Below are 21,134 nucleotides of genomic sequence, written 5' to 3'. Positions count from 1 at the left end.
TCATTTCCCCATTGTGTGTTCTTGGCATCTTTGTCAAAAATCAATTTGGTGAAAATGTGTGAATTTATTTCTGGGCTCTCTATTATGTTCCATTGGTCTATGTGTCTGTTTTTATGCTAGTATCATGTTGTTTTGATTATTACAGCTTTGTAGTATATTTTAAAGTCAGGTAGTGTGATACCTACAGCTTAGTTCATTTTGCTCAAGATTGCTTTGATTATTCAGGGTCTTTTGTAGTTCCATACAAATTTTAGGATTGTTTTTTCTATTTCTGGGAAAAAATGTCACTAGAATTTTGATAAAGAATGCATTGCATCAACAATTTGCCTTGGATAGTAAGGACATTTTATAATATTAATTTTTCTAATCCATGCATATAGGACATCTTTTATTTGTGTCTTCTTCAATTTCTTTCATCAGCGTTTTATAGTTTTCAATGTACAGGTCTTTTACCTCCTTGTTTAAATTTATTCCTAAGTAATCACTCTCTCTCTCTATTTTTTTTTTTTTTTCGTAGGTATTGTAAATGAGATTGCTTTCCTGATTTCTTTTTTGGATAGTTCACCATTAGTGTATATAAACATACTGATTTTTATATGTTGATTTTATATCCTACAACTTTATTGAATTCATTTATTAGTTCTAACAGTTTTTTAGTGGAGTTTTTAAGGTTTTCTATATATAAGATCATGTCATCTGCTATATTTTTTCTACTTAATAAGAAAAAAAGATACTTGTTTTTGCTATCATTATTATTTCTTAAGAAAATGATTCTTGAAAAAAGCTTGAAAGAATCATTTGCAATACAAATCAGAAGTTTAAAATTCTCATTGGTTGGAGTGCAAAAAACAGTTTTTAATATTTCTGGACTAAAAATGAACTTTCTTGAGTTAATGCTAATACTTTTTTTTTTCTTTTAGTAAACCCTAATTCTGATGTTTTTCAGAAATCCACCCTTTGAAAGGCAGTTTTTCTATTGGATATATTCCAGAGAATGCCTATTTCTCAACAGGTTGAAATGACTGCCAATGTGCTGAAATTGCTTTGTACTCACACCTATAAAGTTAATAATCAAAGTACTCATTGAATCATTTTACATATACTCAAAACTAAAATATGTTAGAATTTCCTGCCATTAACAATTCATATTACTTCCCCAGGAAACAATGAAAATCTGACACTCATATTAATCAGGCTCCACTACAATCAAGTTCCTCGGATATAGATGGCTCAGCATTGTAAGATACTTAGCTTTAGTCAATCAATCACTCAGGTCAAGTAGGAACACCAAGAGTTCTTCACAAATGCTTAAAAGATATAGAAACCACTGTGTCTTAGACCTGCTCTCATCTGGCTTTTTAAACTTTAGATCACTAGCATTATGTTGTAGAGGGGCTCAGGTTTCGGGATCAGAAGAGCTGAGCCTGAATTCAAACTACACAGTTTATTGGTTGTGTGACTTAGGGGAAGTCCTCTGAACCAAGTCACTTTCCTCATCTGAAAAGCAGATAACATTGATTAACTCACATACGGTTGTTCCAAGGGTTAGGTGAAGTAATGTGTATAAACACCTGTATGTCATTAAGCATTTTACAGATATCAGCTATTTCAATAGACAAAAATCAATTTCACTTTAAGGTATCCAACAATGGCTAGCAATCCTATATGCCAGTAAAAGTAACTGTCAACTAATATTAAATGGCTGAATTTTTCCTTTAATAAGATATACACTTCTGGTTAAATATTCCCCCAGTCACATTTCAGACACTTATATAATATTTTCTAACATTTGGCTTTGCATATTCCATTGTCAAAAATCAGTTATTTCATAACAAAGCAAAATGCCTTTTTAATATATCCGTAAGTCAAGGCTAAGTGGCAACTCTGTACAGCTCTTTGGGGGCATATGAACATTTTAAATAACTTTCAAGAGCAATGCCAAATTCAACCCAGATATTTTTCCAAAAAATGAATGGAATTACTTAATCAAAGTTCATTCATAAATGATTTATATCAACCTCTTTCACAAATGGCATTTTCTGTAACTCAACAGGTCTCAAAATCCTTGCTGGTTTTTTTTTTTTTCATTGTTGTTAATTATTAACAGTAATCTTTTATTTCTAAACAGAAAGCTATACAACCATAACCACATCAGGTTTTTATAAGCTGTTATATTTTAAAATAGATATTTTCTAAAACATTAGTCTTATTTTAGTGAGGTAAGTGCGCAAATAACAAAAAGTTTAGGAAATAGTATATTTTAATACTGCAAGAAACATGGTATTTTATAAATTTTCCCATTATGGCACTTATAAATCTTTGTAATTATAGTGAACCAATGGGAAGTTTGACCCTTTCTAGTATTTCCTGACGATGATCCTATAAATAATGATTAAATAGCAATGATTAAAATAGATCCTGTTGCTATCCATTACATTTATACCATCTGTCAACAAAAATTCACTGAATACCTACTATGTGCCACGTACTGTTCAAGTTTCCAGAGACACAATCAGTAGTAAACAAGCAGACAGTTGCTGCTTTCATGGGGTTTATATGCTGGTGGGTAAGACAGAAAAACAAATACATATTTATAATTTCAGGAAGTGATTACTATGAAGAAAAAATAAAGAGCGACTGAGCATGGAGATATGGGGTAGGTATTTAGGTAAAGAGGCCAGAGAAGGCATTTCTGAGGAGGTGTAGCACATACATATTTGAAGGAAGAACACTCCAGGTGGAGGAAACAGTAAATGTCTTTACATTTGCTAAGGTCCAGAAATGGAAACAAGCTGGAGTATTAGGTAAAACACATGAAGACCAGTTTAACTCAAGGGGAACGAGTAAGAAGTAAAATAGTAAGAAAGGAAGTCTGAGAAGAACACATAAGCCATGGTAAAGTTTGTTATGGGAAGCCTTTGGAAAGTTTTGAGTAAGAAAACAACATGGCATGTCTCATTTTTAAAGAATTACTCTGGTTGCTACGTGGAGTGTGAACTACAGGAGGGCAAGAGAGAAAACAGGCATATCAGTTAGGAAGCTATGGCAATACTCCAGGCAAGAGATGATGGTGGTTGTGACTAAAGGTGGTAAAGAGTAGAGGGAGAGGACCTAAGAAGTGCTCAAGGTTTCTAATATATTTTAAAGGTTGAAATGGCAGGAACTGCTGATAGATTAAATGAGTGAAGGAAAGAGAAGAATCAAGGGTGCCTCTTGGTTGTGGGACTGAACACTGTGTGAACAGTAGAATCATTTACAGAGGGGGGAACACTTGGGAAAGAGTTGTTTTCATGATAAAAATCAAGAGTTCTGTTTCGAATGTAAAAATTTTGTACTGCCTATTATGCAACCAAATGGGGACATTTAAACATATGGATCCGGAACCATTCAATTAAATTAGCTCACCTAGGAAATAAGAACAGAATAGAGAAGGGAAGAGATCTGAGAACTGAGCCGTGAGGCTCTATAATATTTACAAGAAGAGAAGAAGAGGAAACAGCAAAGGCGGCTAAGGAAGAGTAGTCAGGAACATAACTGAGCTGACTTTATGAATATAAATATATTTATCTCTGCTCTGGATTTCTTCATGTTGAATGGAGGCTCCCAGAGTACAAGCAATCCAACCTCTGTATTTTCCATGTTTTCATGAGGAACTGAAACCCAGGAAAACCAAATAACTTATGCAAAGTTATGCTACAGAACTGGCATGACCATAACTAGAACCTAAGTCTGCTGCGTTAAAAACCCTTTATCTCTCCACCTAAAGATTAACAAGACAGTGGTAGCAAGAACAGAATAATAATTTTTATTTGTACTTACTTCCAAAGATTTGGTAACTTAATACCATGATTTTAAATGAACCTAAAGAACTGTTTTACATCAGCTCCTAGTATAGTGAGTAGTACATTTTATTACAGAAGCTCAATATTTATTCAGCAAATAATGGACATCCTATGTTTGTGTTTTATCAAAACAAAATAACTTATTTTTCATTTTTGAAATTCACACTTATTTTAAAACTTGAAGCAAAAACATGAATCCCATATTATCCAAAATCTAGGTCTCAAAATGTACGAGAAAAAGAATGAAAAAATAGTCTTTATTAAACAATGAAAAAGTAAACCAACATAGAATAGGAAGTACTCAATTTGTTAATTGATAATCACAACAATTTATTATTATGTATGCCAAAAAACTCTGACAATTATTATATATGTGTAATTAATACTAAATATAACAAATGAAAACAAATTCATTATTATGAAAACAAATGTATATTCAAACAAATGAAATAAAAACAAAACCACCAAAGACAATCCATTATATTTTATCAAGGCTACATGAATATAACTGATGTTGTTACTGCAATTTCCAAATGAAGTTTAAAAAAATTATAGCCAAGTCTTACGAAAACTGTGTAGCAAGTGATTAATATTTAGTCTAAGATACGTTCCTCCAAGATCATAGCCTTACATATAATTTTAAAATTTTAAGTATGGAAAATGATGATAGGTTACTTTCTCAATAAGCAGAATATATAAAAATGGATTAAGGTGCTACCAACTTTGACTATTCTTAACTATAAATAAAGTGACGGCTGATTCTGGAAATCTCAACTACCTGACAATTAGAGTCTCCTTATGAAGACCTATAAATTTTTGCCTTAAATAATATTACCTGTATTTCCACTAAACACACGTTATTATTTTTTATTAAGTGATTTCTAAATATCATTATCTTGTAGTTTGAAGTGTACATCTCCATCTACACTCAGCCCTCATAGTCGGGTTCAGCATCAGCAGCTTCAACCAACTGCAGACTGAAAATGTTGTCTATGATGACTGAGTTTGTACTGGGCATGTACACTTTTTTTGTCATTTCTCCTAAACAATACAGTATAACAAGTATTTACATAGCATTTACATTGTATTAGGTATTATATGGAATCAAAGGATGACTTAAAGTATACAGGAGTATTTGTGTAGGTTATATGCAAATACTACACCATTTTATATAAGGGACTTGAACATCCACAGATTTGGGTATCTGCTGGTGTCCTGGAACCAATCCCCTAGAGATACCAAAGGAAGACTACACTTTCTGTCAATTAAGATAATACTACAATAACTTGGGATATTTTTCAAAAATAACAGAGGGACTAGCAAAAACTTTACATCATAGCTATAAACCTGGATCAGAGAATAACAAAAAATAATTAATTTACTTACTATCAAATATATGTTTTGAAAAAATAAATTGTGCTGTGGGAAAACATTGTGTTCTTTTGCACGATAGAGGCCATGTTGCAGATTCAATATTACATTTCAAGCACTTATAGTTGATAATTGGCTTCCTTATGTCATCCCTCTTAGAATATATTATAATTTAAAAAAAAAAATTGGGCACTAGCTTCTGAAAACCAACATTTTCATTTGCATGACACATGATTGCCTAAGGTTTTATAATCCAAGGCAATGTATATGAGTTTGACTTTACATTAATACACTAAGTTGGATGAAAATAGATTCCATTCATTTTAGTGTGCATATATTCTCAGTTTACTGCTTAATTTAATGTGTAAGAACAGGAGTAACGCACTGCATAAAATCCTATTACTCACCAGAGGAAGTGAATGAGTCAGAGGCAGGGACAGCAATCACTGGGGAATGCTGGACACTAAATATCTAATGCTCTAATTCGGACAAGTACCTTAAGCTAATCAAATCCATTAGACTGAATGAGTCTTCTGACAAACAGCAGCGTACAGCACACACACACAAATAAATTAAAAAAGCAGGATACTTAAAATGACAGCATCAACTAGTTCTTTCAAATTCTCATTTTTTCAAGTTAATTTTGTTAAATTAAAAAGTGTAAAAAGTGTAAGTCACACAAAATGTTAACAATACCTATAGTCTAGAAATAAGTAAAATTTAATGATAACATATCCTTTACTAAACACCAACCTTCTATATTAGATGAGCTGTGGAAACCTTTATTTTTACTACAATATGCATTTACCTATGTGACCCACATCTCCTCTTCCCTATTTTACTCATGGGATGGAATGGCTGATCATGAAATATATCCAATTATATACAATTTCATGCTTACATATTTGTTCTACAGTGATAAAACTTTGACCTTGTATGACAACATTTGGAAATACATATCATATAAATGTATAAAATTAAGATTATTTAACAGGGTATACAACCCTAAGATAGCTTAGATATATCAAAAAGAAAAACTGACTTGCATATTGGGATTAAAAGGTAAGACTGAGAAGCAAAAATTAAAATTAAAAAATCAAGTTAGCATTCACTTGAAAGCATAATTGTTTTTACTTGAGACTAATTCTTAACCTGTTTTGTGAAGGCAAATTTCTCAGATAAAAAAAGCAAACATATGTCATAGCTCATAACTTTCATCCTCCTTCTAAATGTGTCCTCCATCATGGAAAACAGGCTTATCACAACTCTGCTTTTGGAATATATATTTTTCTAAATATAATTATTTGTTACCAATTTTGACAGCTTGTTTTATGATCTGTGAAACTTCAATATTCTTCTTCTGTGACAATAGGAAAACTCTAGCATGCATATACATAAAAACATGCCTTAAAGCAAATGAAATTAGAACATTTTATCATTTTGATACACAAGGCTTATTTTCTAGCAATAAATAGTAAATGGCTAATAAAAATAACATTCTCACAAATCAAGATTGTTAAAGAATAAATGGATCATAATATAACACTTGTTTAGTTTTAGCAATGATATGAAATAAGTCTATTAGATGTATGTTTTGCCTAATAATGATAATGTGACAAGAGAGGGTATGGGTATGTAAATATATATCATGGCTTCTGCAACTAGGATTTCTATTATATTGTTGACCTGGAAAATTCATAATTTCTTCAATCAAAATACCTTGTGGACTGCTCTTCTCTGGACTGGCCTTCTCTGGACTGCTGCCTGCCCTAACCTCTTTTAGAGACATTGATGACATGAACACAGCAATTTTTGACACCATTATTCTTAGCAAGGATTTGTATTTTCTTCTTATTCTTCTCAACAATAGGTATATTTGGATTTTGCTTTTGAGAAGGATGGATATAGGATATCATGGTGGAATAATACTTTTATTTTAACAACTAGAAAAAAACCTGACAGATTGTAAAAATTATTTATATGACAGAATTGTGGGAGCAGTAAGAATTTTAGATTACCTAAAATTCCAAAGATGAAAAAGCCTTTCCTATGTGAGCTGACAATCAGTGGCAGTTTTTTTCACTGAAGGCATTTACCAATTCTTGGTGTGGGTTAAGGATAAGATTTGAACAAAGTGGAGGAACTTTATTTGAAGAGAAACTAGTAGAGCTTTTCATGCTTTCATGGGGTTGGCATGATAGTTTATAAACTAAAGGAGCCCTAAATACAAAGCTTATTTTTCCCAAGAAATATTTGTTGAGTTTCTGGGAGGTATAAGAGGCTGAAAGTCTTGGTGAACCTCAAAAAAGCAGCATGATATCTCCCACTCATGTAGTGTTTCAGAGACAAAGTCCCACTGGAGGGAAGGAATCTGTAATAAATACATAACCAGTCTCCCCTCAAGAAACGTGCCAAAATTTAAGATGCATGGGTGGCAGGATGGGCTGAGCGCAAAATCTCCAAAGAGAAGTTTCAGAGCTAAGAAGACAGAGACCTGCCTCTCACACAAAAGTCTAGAAAAGCCACACCAAAGGAATAAGAACAAATCAAAGACGCACTGCGTTTTAGTAAAACTCTAAACTAGCTATCATCTATCTAAATCTCTGACTAGACAGAGATGACTATCCCCTATCTGCCAAGCAGAGGGGGGTACCCTTACTCGTGGAAGATAACATCTAAAATTCCAATAGTTATTTTAATAAATAATGTTAGGATTGCAATAAAAGGTTGCTGGACACAACAAAAATATGGCCAAAAATCAAGAGAAAAAAACAACATAAGAAGCAAAACCAGAAATATTGGTTAGCAAATAAAAACTTTATAATAACTAAGACTGATATGTTAAAGAAAAGAGCATTAAAAGGGGCGGAATGAATGAAAAGATGGATAGTTTGATCAAGATGAGAATTTATTAAAAAAAATTAAGTGAACATCTTAGAATTGGAAAATACAGTACCTGAAATTAAGAACCCTTTGGATGAGTTTAACAGCAGGCTAGACACAAGAGAAGAGAGGATTAGTAAACTCCAAGACAAGTCAATAGCAAATATCCAATCTGAAGCACAGACAGAAAAAAAAAAAAATGGAAGGAACAAAATAAGCAAAAGAGACATGTGGGACATGGTCAAAAGGTTTAATACATGTTCCATTGGCATGCAAGGAGGGGAAAGATAGATGAGGTACTAGCCAAGCAATCTCCCAATATTAATAAAAGACATCAACCTGAGAAAAAGCTCAGTGAACCTGAAATAGGGTGAATACCAAAAACAACAACAACAAAAAACCTAGGTACATGTTAAGCTGTCAAAAACAGTATTTCCCCAATTACTAATGACACTAAGTACTTGTTCTTAACTTTTTCCACCACTTCAATTTCCTTTTGGGCAAAAAGCCTGTACGTGTCACTAAGCAATAGCGATTTGGAAAATCTTTTCATGTGTTCTGGATATACGCTAACTATCAGTTATGCGAGTTGTAATTTTTTTTCCCTACTCTATGGTTGTTTTCACTGTCTTAATTGTTGTATACTGATGGATTCTTTTTAAATCTTAATTTTTTTTTTTTTTGAGACACAGTCTCACTCTGTTGCCCAGGCTAGAGTGCCGTGGCATCAGCCTAGCTCACAGCAACCTCAGACTCCTGGGCTCAAGCGATCCTCCTGCCTCAGCCTCCCGAGTCACTGGGACTACAGGCATGCGCCACCATGCCCAGCTCACTTTTTCTGTATATATTTTTAGTTTTCCATATAATTTCTTTCTATTTTTAGTAGAGACAGGGTCTCACTCTTGCTCAGGCTGGTCTCGAACTCCTGACCTTGAGCGATCCACTGGCCTCGGCCTCAAATCTTAATTTTAATGTAGTCAAATAAATAAATGTTTTCCATTTTAGTTATTGCTTGTTTTAGAAAATAATTCCTGCTCTGGATAACAATAATTTTCTTTCTTGTATTATTCTTTCTGGGTTTGGTATCAAGGTTATGATGGCCTCATAAATGAGTTGGGAAATATACCCTCTTTTACTTCTTTGGAATAGTTTGTGTAAAAATTCAGTATTTTCTCTTTAAATGTTTGTTACAACTTGCCATTAAAACCAAACAGATCTATAACTCCTTTGGTAGAAGATTTTGAATTATGTATTCGATTTCTTTCCTCTTACAGGATTATTCCATTTTCTATTTTTTCTTTTATCTGTTTCTTAAAGTTGAATTTTTCTAGGAATTTATTCATTTCTTCTAAATTTTCAAATTTATTGGTAAAGTTGATCATAATAGCCTCTTATTATCTGCAGGATGTTCTGCTGGAATGGAACACTTACTTTTCAAATGATAAGGCATAAGCCTTTGATTTTTCTTTCTGGTCTCAGAAGTTTATTTTGCCTTCTTAATGAAAACCCACAATCATAGAAATAGCAACAACTTCAAGGAGCTCAGTAGATTCAATAATCTGTATTCAAAATTATCTAAGAAAGATGGCTGTCTGGAATTAGAGCTCTTTAAAGCTGAAATCATTACTTCTTTCTTTGGTAGTTTGGCATTTCAAGTTCACTAATTCATTAAGCAAAGTTGCAAGATACAAGAGTAAGAGTCCTTGCTGTCAAGATACTTGGCTGCTTGGAGGGGGAGACACTCTGGTAAAGAAACAACCTCATGAGGTAAGTTCTACTTTGTGCATGATACAGACAGGACCAGATGCTATGCAAGCAGAGAGGAGAGGTACTCATACTCTTCTTTTAGGATTGAATTTTATGTGTTGGCAAGAATAGGGGAGAGTAGGAGCTGAGGAAGTAGAGGGAGGCAGAGCTAACATTCCAGATGGATTTATACGTCACACTTAGGAGTCTGAATAGAGTGTATGTTGGGGTAGCATCAACAACTTTTAAATGATCTGATTTGCATTTCAGAAAGTTAAAAAAAAAATTCAGGTATTTATAATATTTATAATCTCAACCATTTAGAATTACCTAGAAGAAACATAATCCTACCAATTAACAAAACAAAAACCTGTTATCTATGGAAGTTTAAAAACTAAAAGTATAAGGCTTGAGAAGAGAAGCTGCCTGTTTCTCCTAGATAAATAACAGAAATTAGGGAGAAAAAAAGTGGGGCCAAACATCTCTGTTTACATACCTATAACAAGATGCTCCATAGGGACATTCAGGCCGGTCCCCAGTCTCATCTTGACCCATGATTTGTATACCTCCATAATCGCTATCACCAGGGTGGCTGAAGTGTTGAAAATGGACTGGATTCTTCCTATGAAGGTAACAAATATACTGTCAGAAAAAATAATTAATAGAATATTCTGGATTTTTAGTGGATATAGCAGAAAACCAAGCAATACGCATCTGATTATTCCAGAACATGAATCAACATGCTACACTGACAAGATAAATGGAGATGACATCAACGTGCTATGTTGATGAGATAAAGTTGATGACATCTAGTCAATATAGAGCTCTCATGGTAACAGAATACATTTCTGGTGTCATGTGACAGGTTGTGAATATCAATGGACAATTTGCAAACATTACTAAATATAGGACACATGTATATAATTATATAATATAAATATCATAAACATACATAGCCTTTAAAAACTTTTAATAAAGTGAATACATCTATGCCCCCTCTACTAAGATAAAAAACAAAATTACCAACATTCAAGAAATTCCCCACATGTCCCCTTCCAATCATTAAACCCATTTTATTACCCAATAGTAACTACCCTGCCTTCTAAAAGTGTTTCTCAAACTTTTTGGTCTCAAGACTCTTTTGCACTCTTAAAAATGATTAAAACCCCAGAGAGCTTTTGTTTATGTAGTTTATTTGCCCTATTAGAAAATTCAAATGAGAAATTAAAAACATACAGTTTTGGATTTAAATATAACAATAATAAACCCTTTACATATTATCATAAATAACATCTTAACACAACTCTTCCAAGAAAAAAATTCATAGAGATGTTGTTTTCATACTGTGGAAATTTCTCTAATGTCTGGCTTAGTAGACGGCATCTGGCTTCGCTTCTCATATCTGCATCTGTATTCAGTCATTAACAATAACACACATGATGTGATCCCAAGAAACTCTACTGTACTCTTGTGAGTGAAAGAAAGACAGTGAAAAAGGCACACACAAACAACTCTTAGTATAATGATGAAAATAGTTTCAATCTAACAGATTTCCCAGAAGTGTTCTGAGGACTACCAAGAGTCTCCAGATCACACTTTAAGAAGTGATAGTATATTTATAAAACAACAGATCAGTGTTGTTCTGTTTTTTAACTTAAATGGAAATATATACTAGTTGTACTTCTTTGAATTTGCCTTTTTATGTTTGTATGATTAATTGATGTTGTTGTTTCATGTAGTAGTAGCACATTTATATTACTATATAATATTCCATTTTATGAAGCTAATACAATTTATTTATCCATTTATTATTGATGAACTTTTGGGTTCATTCCAGCCATTGACTTTTTTATAAATAATAATACAATGAGCATTCTACTATAAGCCTTTTGGTGCAAATATATATGTCTTTTCCTGAGAATATGGTTAGGAGTGTTCATAGGGTATGTATATGCTCAGGTTTGATAAATACTGCCAAATTTCCAAAATGATTTTATAGACTTTCACTCCCACTAGCAGGTTATTAGAAATCCAGTTTTTCAACCACCTCACCAATATCTGGTGTTGTCAATTTTTTTAAATGTAGTAGTATTTATTGGCAAACTATGGACAGCAGGCCAAATCTGGCCCACTGCCTTTTAAAAAAATTTTTTTAAATTGTGGTAAAAAATGTATAACATAAAATTTACCATCTTAAAAATTTCTAAATGTACAGTTCAGTAGTGTTAAGTATATTCACATTGTTGTGCAACCATTCCCCAGAATTTTTTCATCTTGCAAAACTGAAACTCTATACCCTTTAAACAACAACTTCCCAACCTTTCCTTCCCCTCCCTTGGTATCCACCATTCTAATTTCTGTATCTTCTCCCACCCTGGTAACTGCCATTTTAATTTCTGTTTCTATGAATCGGACTGCTCTAGACACTTTCTACAAGTGGAATTACACAGTATTTGTCTTTTTGTGACTGGTTTATTTATTTTTTTAGACTGGTTTCTTTTTTGTATTTTATTTATTTCAGAATATTATGGGGGTACAAACATTTAATTTACATATATTGCCTTTGCATTACCGGAGTAACAGCTGCAAACATGCCCATTCCCCCAGACAGTGCACACCACACCTATTAGGTGTGAATATACCCATCCTCTCCTCCCCCCTCCCCAACACCTGATGAATGTTTCTTCCATATGTACATATAAGTGTTGATCAATTAGTACCAATTTGATGGTGAGTACATGTGGTGCTTGTTTTTCCATTCTTGTGATACTTCACTTAGTAGAATGGGCTCCAGCTCTATCCAGGATAATACAAGAGGTGCCAGATCACCATTGTTTTTTGTGGCTGAGTAGTACTCCATGGTATACATATACCACATTTTATTAATCCACTCATGTATTGATGGGCACTTGGATTGTTTCCACATCTTTGCAATTGTGGACTGTGCTGCTATAAACAACATTCAAGTGCAGATGTCTTTATTATAGAATGTCTTTTTTTCCTTTGGGTAGATGCCCAGTAGTGGGATTGCTGGATCAAATGGTAGTTCTACTTTCAGTTCTTTGAGGTATCTCCATATTACTTTTCATAGAGGTTGTACTAGTTTGCAGTCCCACCAGCAGTGTATGAGTGTTCCTATCTCTCTACATCCACTCAGGAAAATCAGTAAGAAAAAAAATCAAACAACCCCATTAAAAAGTGGGCAAAGGACATGAACAGAAACTTTTTCAAAAGAAGATAGACTAATGGCCAAGAAACGCATGAAAAAATGCTCAACATCTCTAATCATCAAGGAAATGCAAATCTAAACCACAATAAGATATCACTTAACTCCAGTGAGAATGGCTTTTATCAAAAAGTCCCAAAACAACAAATATAGTTCATTTCACTTAGCTTAATGTCCTCAAAATTCATCTATGTTGGAGCATGTGTCAGAATGCCCCTGCCCTTTTAAGGTTGAAGAATATCCCATTGTATGCATATACCACATTATGTTTACCCATTCAAAATAAAGTAACTATAAGCTAAGATCGATTAAAACTAACATGAATCATTATCAAATGAGTAAATTCATTATGATCTTGATAAAGCTTTCAACCATCTTTAACAAAAACAAATCACAGTTGTAAATACTGTTATGGACTGAACTGTTCCTCCCCACCACCCCACAAATTCCTAATTCCTATGTTGAAGCCCTAATTCCCAGTGTGACTGTATTAGGAGACAGGGCCTTTAAAGAGATAATTAAGGTTAAATGAGGTCATAAGGGTGAGCCCCTAATCCAATATGACTGGTATCCCTATAAGATGAGAAAAAGACATTGGGAAGGTATGCATACCAAGAAAAGGGTATGTGGGCTATAGTGAGAAAGAGGCCATTTGGAAGCCAAGGAGAGTGGTCTCAGGAGAAACCAAACTTGCCAACACCTTAATCTAAGACTTCCAGCCTCCAGAAAATACATGAGAAAATACATGGTTAAGCCACCACCTAGACTGTGGTATTCTGTGATGGCAGCTCTAGTAAACTAACACAAATATTACACAGGATTTTTCAAAATCCAAAGTAATAGTAAGTTTATATACTTCTATTCTACAGGTTTTTACATTATACTCAAATGTGAAATTAAGCCATTGCAAATAGACAAAATTGTGTATAAATGCATAAATTAGAATTATTGAAACAGAAAAATACAGTTATTCAAGTGCTAAAATGGCAATGCATTTTAAAGAGAAATAATAAGAATGCGAAATTAACAGCATATGTGATATAAATACCTTATTGCACAGAAGACAACAAACTACTGGAATGCATTAGGAAGATATTTGGTTTCAAAAGTTGGAATGCAAGGAAATACTTCTGAAATAGGGCTGCATAATTAAAAACAGGATACTATAAACATTATGTAAATATAGCCTAAACCTAAGAGATTATAATTTGAATTCACAAAATATAAAACTAGAAAATATAGTATGAGGTAATTAAATGAAGTAAGTATAGGATCAACCAATCAATTCAGAAAATATATATTCAGTTGTTTTAAAATGTACCATGGTGATTCAAAGCACCATTAGAAAAACATAAAGAAAAATGCCCAAATATAAGACATATAAATACAACCTAAAATTATTTTAATAGTTATACTGTACACAACAATGATGTATGAAACCATCTCTCTAATATCTAATAAGAGATTAAATAAACAGGTATTTGGGTCTGAGAGATTCAATTTTCAAGTCTGGATTCTCCAGTATTCAGATCCTTACATTAGTCAGAATGTCTACATATAAAACATTTAATTTCCGACTGTATCATAGAAGCCTCTGGCAGTAGTTGCTAGAATGCATACTGAGAAAGTACAAACCAATAGAAACATGTTAAAGCTCCTAACTTTTATTTAGGCCAAAGGGGTTTATTAGGTTTTTAATATACTGTAGCATATATCTACATAGCTACATGCTATTGAAATAATGAAATTATAAGATACCCATAATTTTATTTTACCTGTAGCAGTTGGCCCCATACATGCAGGATGTCCTTTTGACCTGGTTTTCTTCAGAACCTTGTGGAACTGAATCAGTTGACTTTGCATGCAAAGTTTCAGACTTGGAGGGATCAGAGCTAGACTCAGGATGAGATCCTTGAGCCTCATCCTGGAATGACTTGCCTTGGGCACCTGAACAACTCTCAGAACAGCTCACTGCTTCATCTTCTTTATTTGGTGTGCCTTTAGTGATGGTTTTATGTTTGGAAACCTTACCAAGTTCCTCTATTGGAATTTCATTTCTCCGTGTATTGGTCTTCATATTATTCATTTCTGTGTTACTTAATATAATGGAAGAAAATGATTGTGGCATTTCCTATAAAACAAATATGAAAAAATCAGAAATAAATGAAACATTTTTAAATGAAATGTATAAATTTGAATGCAGAAACATGAAACTAACTATAGGATCTATGCAATATGTAAATTTTTAAAACAAAGATTCATATGTTAAAGTTACTAAAAATACCACTTTTCTGTGTCTCTAGTTTAATAACTACCAGTTTTCAGTTATTAGAAAATAAATTTACTGTTGCATTAAACCTTTACTGTAATGTCAAACATTCAGTGGAAAATAAACTGAAAAATACAAATGAACCATAAGAAGACATACACTTTCATTTGAACATAATTTTTCCCCAAAACAACTCTTAAATGTCACTCACTGTTCAACAATGTGTCATGCTTTTAACATGCTTTTAACATGCACTGCCCTTATAATTTCTTATAAGTTACTGCAGTACTTTATTTCTACACTCTAAATATGACTGTGATTTTCTATAGCTCAATGACAAAATTGTTCTGCCCTCATGGAAAAATTTGCATGAAGTTATGTTATGAACAACTCAGAAAAAAAAAATGATTCCTTTGAAATGGTCTGAAGAAAACCTAACTCCAGTGAGAATGGCCTTTATCCAAAAGTCCCAAAACAACAAATGCTGGTGTACATGTAGAGAGACTGGAACACCCTTACACTGCTGGTGGGACTGCAAAGTAGTACAACCCCCATGGAAAATAATTTGGAAATACCTCAAAGAGCTAAAATTAGAAATACCATTTGATCCAGCAATCCCACTACTAGGCATCTACCCAATGGAACAAAAGACATTCTTTAATAAAGATATCTGCACTTGAACGTTTATGGCAGCACAATTCACTATTGCAAATATGTGGAAACAACCCAAGTGCCCTTCAATCCATGAGTGGATTAATAAAATGTGGTATATGTATACTATGGAATACTACTCAATTACAAAAAACAATGGTGATCCATTGCCGATATAAGCACCTCTTATATTATCCTGGCTAGAGCTTGAGCCCATCCTTCAAAACGAGGTATCACAAGAATGGAAAAATAAGCAACACATATACTCGCCATCAAATTGGTACCAACTGATCGACACTAAGGTGCTCACATGGTAGTAATATTCACTGGGTGTAGGGAGGGTAGGGGTGGGTAAACTCACAACTAATGGATGCGGTGAACATTGTATGGGGAAGGGCATGCCTCTAGCCCTGGCCTGGGTGAGACAAAGTCATTACTTGTAACCAAAATGTTTGTACCCCCACAATATACTGAAATTAAAAAAAAAAAGTCTCAGTTTAACCAAACTAAAGGTGTTTTGAATCAAGTAAATATTCTCATTAGCACTGCAGAACTTTTCTAATTTGTGCTTACCACCAGCACAAAGAGTAAGCTTAGTCTTATCCTGTTAAAAATGACCTCTTAATACTTCCTGTGGAGTAGAAATATTGCTCAGATAAACCCCAGTCCTCCTGGTAACCATTTCTAGAATTTGATGACAACATATCAGATACATATTAATGTTCACCCCCATTTACAACTAAGGACTCATGTATGCTGGCTGCCATCAGTTGGTTTTGGTAACACTTAATATCTGACAGCTTAAATTTCTTAAGAAGATATTACTGGCATGACTTTTTTTGGGCTAATTACTTAAGTGTTTTGATATATTTTCCTTTTTTTTTTTTAAGAAACATGGTATATAACTTTAAAATCCTATCCAAACTGACTAATGGCCTTGCAAAAGGAACCTAGGTCTTATTATGGTTCTTGCACAGTAACAGATAACCTATGGGAAAAGCAATCATTTGGCTATCTCTTGTAGCTGAGCCTCTGCTAGTGGCATTCATGCCATATCCTTCTAAAATATACACTCTTTGCTCCCAAGCTGCTCACCTACACCCCAATCTTATCCCTTTCCACTACAAGACCAACTGGTACATGTCAGTGACTGGAATGCTGGGGTGGGAATCCGGCAATACTGACCCATCTCCTTACTTGGCAGTCCCCTACCAGGTCAGCCCTCCCCTATGTTCCTTGTTCAGGTAGCAATGGGATAGGACAGCAAATCCACTGGCTAAGAAGATGTCCAATAAAATGCTAGTGTTTTGCTCCTGTTGGTATTTCCAAACTTTACAAGTAATTCTCTAAGAGCACCACTCTTCTCTTGATTTTAGAAAGGAAGGAAATAACTTCCCACAAACACTGCATTCCTCTAAACTTTAACCTTCTGTACAAAGTCTGGGAGTGAGATGGCAAATACTTCTCACATCTTTCAATAAGCCCTACAGGGAAAGGGCTGGTCCTCACTGCTGGGGCTCCTTTCAAATATGAAATACTTAGTACTTTTGTCCCCAGCTTTGGGCCTCAGCAGCAGTTTTGGGACAACAGGGAAACAATCCCACTCAATACCCTATCACATTCATTACATAAAAAAGGCCAGGCACAGTGGCTCATGACTGTAGTTCCAACTGGTTTAGGTGGCTGAGGCAGGAGGATCACTTAAGGCAGGGGTTTAAGACCAACCTAGGCAACAGGCAAGACCCTATCGCTACAAAAATTAAAAAAATAAAAATTAGCCAGGCATGGTGGCATGTGCCTGTCGTCCCAGCTACTCAGGAGGCTGAGGTGGGAGGATGGTTTGAGTCCAGGACTTCAAGGTTACAGTGAGCTCTGATGGGATCACTGCACTCCAGCCTGGGCGACAAAGCAAGGCCCTATCTCTAAAAAAGAAAAAAAGAGGCTGCAGTGGCTTATACCTGTAATCCTAGCACTTTGGGAGGTCCAGGCAGGAGGATCACTTGAGGCCAGGAGTTTGAGACCAGCCTGAGCAACATAGCGAGACCTCGTCTCTACAAAAAATAGAAAAATACACCTGTAGTCCAAGCTACTCAGGAAGTGGAAGTAGAAGGATTGCTTCAGCCCAAGAGTTTGAGGTTGCAGTGAGCTATGATGATGCCACTGCACTCTAGCCTGGGCAACAGAGCGAGACTCGTTTCCAAAAAAAAAAAAAAAAAGATACAACTAGGGAAGTGGTTAAATATTCTTACTATGTAACACTATGAGACATTGAAATAATAATTACATATATAAGGATGTTTTTAACTAAACAGGAATGTACTATGATGTCATTTAACTTTTTAAAAATTCCTTATATAGCTATACGTACATTTATTTGTGTAAATCCGAATAAAAAGGTTTAGAAGGATATAAACCAAAATATTAGTAAGGCAATAGAAGGATGAGGCAAATCAAGGCTGTCACTCTTTACTTCACATGCTTCTGAATATTCTATTTTTGACAACAATCATGTATCATTTTGCCATTTTAAAAATAAAAAGACAAAAAATGAAATATAAAAAATGAAATGTATAGCATCATATTTCAACTCCCTCTATTTCCATGAAGGTTCAGAGACAGATTTGTTTTATTAGAAAAAAATTTAAATCCTCATAAGGAGTACATTTAATATGTTAATTTATTCCAAAAGAGAAAGGAATGTTAAAGTCACAACTATCAATACTATGGATCAGTTGTTCTCAAATATATTTTAAGAGGCACAAATGCTAGAATTCTTAATGCTTTTTATGGAACTCCATGAAATATTGATATATAGTAGACCCTTGGCATTCAAGAATTTAACATTCATGGTTTCAATTATTTATAAATGACCCCAAAACATCCATTACATGCAGTAATTTGTAAGTTTGCTGAGACATAAATTTGTACTGTGCCAATTACAATGTTCATGAGCTACAGCAAATCACTGAACTGGCAAGTGAGGGAACAGGAAAAATGGAAGGTGCTCTGTGCTTGGAAGAAGTAGGAGAGAGACAGAGAGCTCCATAATTCCTAAGCATCCCACGGTGTTTATTTCTTAGATTAGATAAAAATGTGAAGGATTAAGTATGGAGGCCAGATCCCCTACAATGTAAAAATACATATTAGAGACCTCAGGGACCTAGAAGCAGGGAGCCGGTGGAAGGTGACCTTGGTGCTTGAAGGAGGTGGGAATTAAGTCTATAAAACAGCCCATTAACTTGCTCAACTAGCCCTTCTCCTGCCCCTCAACCATCTGAAGTTTTATAATATACTACAAGGAACAAGAAATAACTTCCACCTAATACAAGTCCAATGAAGTAATTTGTTGTTGTGTCCACAATGCTACTGGCAAGACTGTCTCTGCTGACCAATTACCTTAAAAATCCTGCATTAATACCATTAAGCACTCACATGCTAAAAACTAAAAAATCCTAACTTCAAGCCCCAATTGCATGTCTGAGCTTCAAACTCTTATATTCAACTACTAGCTAAAACATTTCTTCCTCAATATTCTATGCACCTAAAACTCAAAGCGTCAAAACTGAAATTCTGCCCTTGTATTCTCTACCATAGTTTCTACCAACACAATTCATCCATTCATCCTAGCCAGTTATTTGGAAATCACTCCTTCTTCCCCTCTCTCCTCAGATTCAAGCAACAAGGATTACAATGTTGCTTCCTAAATGTTTTTATAATCCAATGCCTTCTTACCATCCTTCAAGTCCCTGCCATAGCTCAGATGCTCTTTATCTCTTGACTGCATTAAAGCCACAATCTCCTCCCTCATCTCCCTGTCTTTCATCTTGTTCTCTTTCAGTCTCTCCTCCAGGGAGCTTCCAGGATTATCCCTGTGGCTGAAAACATTTCAAGTTTATCCCTCTACAAACTGGTCCCACTGCTGTCTTCACCCTCATCTCACACTGCCACCTACCTGGGACCTGGTAACTTGCTCTGACCAAAAAAATTCAGCAGTACTGACACCATACCAGTTCTAGTCCTCCACCTTAAAAAATCTGGCAGCTTCTACTTTCACCCTCTTGGGATCCAGCTGTCAGGTAAATATGCTCAGTCTAGACTACTTGATGGTAAGTAGAGGCAGGGAGGCCTAACTGGCCCTCAGCCCTTCCACCAACCCTTGCCAGGGCAACATTCAGGTGAATGAAGCCATCCTGGATGCTCCAGCCTCAGCTGAGCTCCCAGCTCAATGGAGCCCAACTGACACCAAATATATGTCATAAAAAAATTGCCCAACTGAGCCCAGTCAACCCAGGGAATTATAAAAAATAATAAATCAGGCCAGGTGTGGTAGCTCACACTTATAATCTAGGAGGCTGAGGTGGTAGGACCCCTTGAGCTCAGGAGTTTGAGACCAGCTTGAGCAAGAGCGAGACCCTGTCTCTACTATAAATAGAAAAATTAGCCAGGCATGGTGGCACATGCCTGTATTCCCAACTACTCAGGAGGCTGAGGCAGGAAGATCACTTGAACCCAGATGTTTGAGGTTACTGTGAGCTAGGCTAACACCACGACACTCTGGCCTGGGTGACAGTGAGACTCTGTCAAAAAAAAAAAAAAAAAGAAGAAGAAGAAGAAAAAATCATTGTTGTATTAAGCCTAAGCCACTAAGTATTGGGGTAACTTGTTTCATGGCAACAGACAGCTGATACACTTTACAAAACTATTTTGCTTGTTTCAATTAGGCTTCCTTCTGTCATTTACCACAGAGTTCTCATTACATGACGTAAAGCAAATACCATGGTCTTAGGCTGCTATAACAGAATATCACAAACTGGGCAATTTATAAAGAATCAAAATTTATCCTCTCACAGTTCTGGGCCCTGGAAAGTCCAAGATCAAGACACCAGCATCTGGTGTGGGCCTTCTTACTACATCCTTACCTGGGGGAAGGTGGAAGGGCAGGAGAGAATGAATGTTGTGTCCTCACATGGCAGAAGAGTGAGAGAGGGTGAACCCACTCTGGCAAGGCCCTCTTTTATTTGTAGAGATAGAGTCTCGCTATGTTACCCAGGCTGGCCTCCACCTCCTGGGCACAAGTGATCCTCCCACCTCAGCCTCCACCCCCAGTAGCTGGGACTACAGGTGTGCCATTGCACTCAGCTCCTGC

The 21,134-nt window shown here is 35.0% G+C and overlaps 1 protein-coding gene across 2 annotated transcripts in view; it reads right to left on the bottom strand.

Annotated features, from left to right (window-relative positions):
- The window catches only part of APLF (aprataxin and PNKP like factor), a 69,458-nt gene that overhangs the window by 14,531 nt on the left and 33,793 nt on the right, over positions 1-21,134 (bottom strand). Inside the window, exons 7-9 of one of the 2 annotated variants that reach the window (XM_045549760.1) lie at positions 14,844-15,199; positions 14,117-14,209; positions 10,339-10,464 (exon numbers count right to left, since the gene is read on the bottom strand). In XM_045549760.1, coding sequence (XP_045405716.1) covers positions 14,140-14,209; positions 14,844-15,199 — 426 coding nt within the window. In that variant the 3' untranslated portion in view covers positions 10,339-10,464; positions 14,117-14,139. Of the gene's footprint in view, positions 1-10,338; positions 10,465-14,116; positions 14,210-14,843; positions 15,200-21,134 lie in introns of those variants that run through there. The other variant, XM_045549759.1, reaches the window with a different exon arrangement.

The sequence above is a fragment of the Lemur catta genome, chromosome 4 (genome assembly GCF_020740605.2).
Source record: "Lemur catta isolate mLemCat1 chromosome 4, mLemCat1.pri, whole genome shotgun sequence".
In the NCBI taxonomy this organism is placed as follows: Eukaryota; Metazoa; Chordata; class Mammalia; order Primates; family Lemuridae; genus Lemur; species Lemur catta.
Note: the sequence above shows the minus strand (reverse complement) of the source record. Positions and strands in the feature narration are given on the sequence as shown.